The sequence below is a fragment of the Odontesthes bonariensis genome, chromosome 24 (genome assembly GCF_027942865.1).
Source record: "Odontesthes bonariensis isolate fOdoBon6 chromosome 24, fOdoBon6.hap1, whole genome shotgun sequence".
Classification (NCBI taxonomy): domain Eukaryota; kingdom Metazoa; phylum Chordata; class Actinopteri; order Atheriniformes; family Atherinopsidae; genus Odontesthes; species Odontesthes bonariensis.
This window is the reverse complement of record NC_134529.1, coordinates 3,452,771-3,458,497: the sequence shown is the minus strand read 5'-3', so window position 1 is coordinate 3,458,497 and position 5,727 is coordinate 3,452,771. Positions and strand designations below refer to the sequence as shown.

At 43.9% G+C, this 5,727-nt stretch overlaps 1 protein-coding gene across 1 annotated transcript; it reads right to left on the bottom strand.

Annotated features, from left to right (window-relative positions):
* Nucleotides 1-2,454: 2,454 nt before the first annotated feature.
* On the bottom strand, nt 2,455-5,333 carry LOC142375229 (forkhead box protein A2-A-like). Its single transcript, XM_075459196.1, has 2 exons — nt 5,174-5,333; nt 2,455-3,746 (listed from the first exon to the last, which is right to left on the bottom strand). The coding sequence occupies exons 1-2, from the start codon at nt 5,246-5,248 to the stop codon at nt 2,604-2,606; spliced, it is 1,218 nt and encodes a 405-aa protein (XP_075315311.1). The 5' UTR covers nt 5,249-5,333; the 3' UTR covers nt 2,455-2,603.
* Nucleotides 5,334-5,727: the final 394 nt, after the last annotated feature.

Sequence of the window (5,727 nt, the reverse complement as noted above, 5' to 3'; positions counted from 1 at the left end):
AAACTGGGGAGAAAAGCTACCTGAAACCTTTACGTAAAGTCTTCTGCTTTGTGAAAATGAATTATTTGATTTTGAATGTGCTTGCCAGACACTTTAAAGGACCCACGGCTGCTTGCTGATGGAACAAGGTTGTTAATATTTATGAATTAAGTGTTCACAGTGAAAGAACTCTTAAGGAGGAGGGCTCAAACCTATAGAGATGTTAATACATTTGTTTGAAATGCTTTGCATCAGGGTCATTTCAAAAGCAAACGTGCACACAGCAACGAGAGATGGACAAAGAGTTAACGGATCACCAGTGGGAGGAGGATTCAACCGCTGCCACAAACTGCAGCAGAGTGAATATTTCCCATCTGCACCTCAAACTACGGCAGCCACAAAACATCCAAAAGGCCCTCTGAGGTTTGTCCCTTCTAGGCCACTGTAGTAACACCAATTCCAACATGTGTTTTTACACCAATTAAAACACTTATGAATATTAAGTCCCAAATATGTTGCTCTAAATTTTGATTTATTATTTTTTTTGTTGAGCATTTATCAACCTTGCAAATGGCTTTTTTTGCAGATTCATCCCATATGAGGCGGATGCTGCAGGATCCAACCAGTGATATTTTCCCAGGCCAGAACATCCCTCACACAAGTAACTATGCACACACCAACCGTAATAAGAAGGCGAACCCGTCACATTGATGCTCGGTTTGCATACCTGTTCATACCTGGTGAGCCAACATATCTGTGATCTCCACCTGCTGTAATCAGCTCGATGGAGGCCTGTTAAGTACTGCTATACAGTAACGAATTGCTGTGTATTTACGGTGGATTTACAACAGTATCCGACTGTATTTGACAACAATCGTAAAATACTGTTGAATATTCATCCCTCGCATGTAAATTAACAGTTAAATCAATCATTTAACAATACCAGTAGATAACTGTAATTTAACAGCATAAAACAGTATTTGTAATGAATTGATGTCCAAATCCAAAATACGTTATTATTTTGTTAAATAAATTACGGTAGATGCGCTGTGTTCAAGGTAAACACAAGAAACTTGTGCTAAAGGAAAAAAAAAAAAAATGGACCAGACTCAGTGAATAACTCCCTACATAGATCAGTGAGCAATGCTAACCAACATGTCAAAATTACTAAAACACAGTTATCCTACCGTCATGTACTGTAATAAAAAAAAAAACAGTATTATACTGTTTGATAAATAGCAGTAGTTGCACTTTAAAATAACGCCAGTATTTTACTGTTATTTTACAGGGAAATTCTTTACTTACAGTAATTCCACCTAAACAAACAGAAGGCCTGGAGACGGGACACCCGCAGACTGTCATGTCTTTTTATTTTCACCCTCCGGTGCATGTGCCACACCTCATTCATACGTAGTCAACGATCATCTGGTGCTAAATCAAAACATACACAGGATATTACACATAATATCTCTAAAAATATGACTTTTGAACAGTTCCACATCTGAGCAAACGCCATTCTCAAAGTGTTTCCAAGTTCTACTAAGGAAGGAGGAGGAGGACGGATGACATCTGTACACAACGCGCTTTTTAAACCGTGACACATTCAAGAAATGACATGACACATAAGTCACTTCCTGGTTGAGGTTAGCCATTAAAAACAAATTACTTTTGATTTAAAATCAAAAGGTTAGGGTTAGAAAACGATCAAGTTAAAACTTACTTCTGTACAGAGATTTCTCAAAGTCTTTGAATATTTAAGGGATTTTATGTAAAATCCTTTGCAATTTTATATTACAGCTGGATTATTTCCTGCATGTGTTTCCCTCTGAAACTGTGCTTTTTGTTCTCAGAAATGTCACAAATCATGTTTACAACCAACCTAATTAGTTATGAGGTGTTCGAGCAGGAGATTTTAAGAGTTCTAAAAATATTTTGCTGCTAAAAACCAAACCAGATTTGATGTTGTTTTTGCTAAGGATAGGGTTTAAATTATTTGCAGATGACTGTATATTGTTTGTACCTGTTTCGTTTCACAACTTGAAAACTGAACAGACAATCTATATTGTTAAAGAAATAAGGACATAATTACTTATAATTGCTTATAATAAGACATCAGCTTCTGTCTTTTTTTTGTCAAATTCAGTGCCAACAAATAATTTCCAATAATGCAACTTAACATCAGATTTTAGATCAAAAATAAATCTCCCAGGGTTGAAATGAGCTTAAGTTTGACAGGATGATCTGTGAATTGTGTTATCAGCTGTTGAACATCATTTCTGTCGGATGTTACTGTGCAGATTAAGAGACAACAGTCAAGAGAACATTTAATCTCTCTGTTGGGGTTAAAATGTTAGCATTAATGTTGCATGATTAAAGTCTTAATCACATTAATGAAAGCTGATGGAGAGGAAGATTACCAGTTCCATGAATGAAAAAAAAATGAAAAAAACACCCCTGTTGCTTAATTTTAACCAGACCTGGTGTGTTATTTATATTAGTCAATAAAAGGGAAGATTATTTGAAGTAAAATCTATTAAACACAACAAAGGCTTTCATACAGAAATGTTCCATCTGCAGCAGGAACACAGAAAAGACAGTTTTTAGTCTGAGGAGTCCGGTGTGTTTCAGGTGGAGTTCATTATGGGCCTGCTGTACAGGCCGTGGTAGTAGTTTGTGTCCGTGTGAGCGGCATCTAAGCCGGATTTGGCCGCCACCAGAGCGCCGGTCACCGGGCAGCCGAAGCCTCCGTACGGCCCCGCCGGCTCCAGCTTGTGGAGCTGCGGCTCCGACATCAGGTTGTTGATGGAAAACGGATGGTTAAAGGTGAAGTGGGGGTGCGAGTAGTCCGGTTTCATGTGCACGGCCTCGTGCACCAGCAGCGGGTGGTGGTGGTGATGGTGATGGTGGCGCGGGAGCAGGTGCGGGGTGTGCGCGGGAGGGGATGGGAACGCGGGGTTGGACGGTGCCGGCTCGCCCCGCTGCGGCTTCAGCTCGGCCGCCTTTGAGTCGGAGGACGGGGGGGAGGATGAGGAGGGGTGAGGGGAGTCCGAGCTGGAGCTGCTGCTGCCGGAGATGGAGCCGACCTCCGACCCCGGTTCCGCCGCGGCCTCCCCCTCTCCGGCACCGGCCATCTTCCCGCACTTGAAGCGCTTCTGCCGCCGGAGGTAGCAGCCGTTCTCAAACATATTCCCCGAGTCCGGGTGGAGGGCCCAGAAGGAGCCCTTCCCCGGTTTATCCGGTGAGCGGGGCACCTTGATGAAGCAGTCGTTGAAGGACAGCGAGTGTCTGATGGAGTTCTGCCACCGCTGCTGGTTCTGCCGGTAAAACGGAAACAGGTCCATGATCCACTGGTAGATCTCGTTCAGCGTCAGCATCTTGCAGCCCGACTGCTGGATGGCCATCGTGATCAGAGAGATGTAGGAGTAGGGCGGCTTGGCGTGCGTGTAGTTCCGCCGGTACTGTTTGGGGGCCCGGTCTGTGAGGCCGCACGCCTGCCCGTAAGCCGCGCTCATGCCCGGCATGTTGCTGTGCGGCGGCGGCGGGCTGATGGGGCTCATGCTGGGCGGCAGCGCGACGCCCAGGCCCGCCTGCATGGCCGCCTCGGAGGTCTGCGACATCCCGACGGGCACCGAGGAGGCGCTCACCCCGACGGGGTTCATGTAATGCGTGTTCATGTGGCACGAGCCGGCCATACCTGGCGCGCTCATGGAGCAGTTGATGGAGTTCATGGCCAGGCAGGAGTTGATGTTGGCCGCTGAGGGGTAACACTGAAACACAGAGAACCGGTTAGTACAGAAGGAGGCCCAGGATTTCAACCTGAAACACAGATTAATGCAGAATGAGGCCCAGGATTTTCCCCGAGCATGGGACTGCACGGTCTACACAGCAGGCAGTGATATGAAGGGAGAGAAAATAGGGCCAAGCGATTGTGAGGTCTGACTTTTTCCTGGAGAACCATTTTGTGATGCAAATGTATTACTCTGTTGAACGCATATTGTTCTGAGAAGCCAAACGCTTTATTTTTTAAACCCCAGCCAACTAGCCGGACTACCTTCATCAACACCAAAACGAGGCTGGAACTCTGCTCACAGGACGCAGCAGGGGGTAAGAAGATGTTCAGAAATGATGCTGCTGATATGGGATGTTACACAGCTTCATGTCAGAAGAGGCAAACTATCCCTTTAATACAGAAGGAGGCCCAGGATTTCAACCTGAAACACAACCCGTGAAGACTTCTGTCAGATCTGAGCAAAAATCTGCATTCAAGACCAAAAAATATCACATAAAGCCTACAAATACAGAACTTATGCTCCAAGTGAAAAGTCCTAAAAAACAAACAAATAAACGTTTATTTTGGTTTTATTCTATGATTTTTTTCTATTTACTGCACATAGATGTGTGAACATTTAGTTTTTCAGAACAAAACTGAACGAGAATTAAAAACGCGTGAGAAGCTGAAACTCTTTATGATGAGTATAAAAAAACTAAATATTTATTACTATCGAATAGATCTGCCTCTTAAATAATTAACTAAACACGTTTTTTTACTAAACACATTACCAGGCTCCTTCCTTCAGTTTACATGTAATTACTATCTTTTTGTTGCTTTTTTATGACACACTTTTAAAATTTAAAGAGAAATATTTTGGTTGCTAAGTTTTTGTTTTTATTTAATTATTTCCTTTTTTAAAGGATTAATGAAGGATAAAACAGGTTAAAACTGTTGAGAAAATTGTATTAGCTAATACTCCTCCATTTATGGGGACAAAATAATAAAAAAAATACATCAGTTTTACTTTGATAAGATAAATTATCTCCAGAAAAGTACTGATTTTCTGGAGATAATTTAAGATGACTTTCCCCATAATCATTATTTTAGCCTTAGATTAAAACCTCAATAAAAAAGAAAGCTGCTGCCTTTCAAGTAACAAAGCAATAAATATGAAAATAAAATTAAAAGCTAAACTTTTCGGTTTTAAAAAAAGTAACTTTGACCAAATGGAGGTTTCAGACCCGCGGATCGGTTCAAACGGAGCGTGTTTGGAGGCCGGTGGTCAGAAAAATGTCCCCGCAGGTGATGAGCGGATCTCGGCCTGCTCTGCGGGAGTCTGGCCGCTGTTTCAGGCAGAGTTCTGTCTCATATTCAGGCTGAAAAACGGGCAGCAGTCCCGCTGTGGCTCTCACACACACACACCTCCGCCTCTCCGTAGTAGTAGCCGCTGCTCCAGTCCGCGTGCTCGTGTCCCTCCATCTTCACCGCGCTCAGCATCGCAGATTCACGCGGAGCGCCTCAGGAGCGCATGAAGCCCGGCCGTCCTCCGCCGGTTCCGGGCCGGTGGATCCCTCTGCTTCCCACCGGGTCTGTCTCACTCACCTGTGCGAGGACTGTGACCGGCGCGCGGTCTCTGCTCACTGAGCAGCTCTGCCACCTGCGCTCGCGCTGCTGCGGAGCCGCCAGCCAATCAGCTGCCTGCTTCCCAGGACCGGGTTAATCTCACGGGGGGCTCATTGGGCGAGAGAATGTAGTGTTGGACCCCTGTAAGCCCCACTAAAACCAAACTAAACTAAACCTTCAAATCACATCAAGCAAAAACACAAACTAATTCTGACTTATCATAAACTCACATTTATGACTCCAGAGTAAAAGTTATTCATTATATTTAGGAAACCGCTCTTTGGAAATGCATAAAAACACGTTAGTCCAACTGAAAATGTAGCTACAAAATCGAGCTTCTTAAAATTGGACCA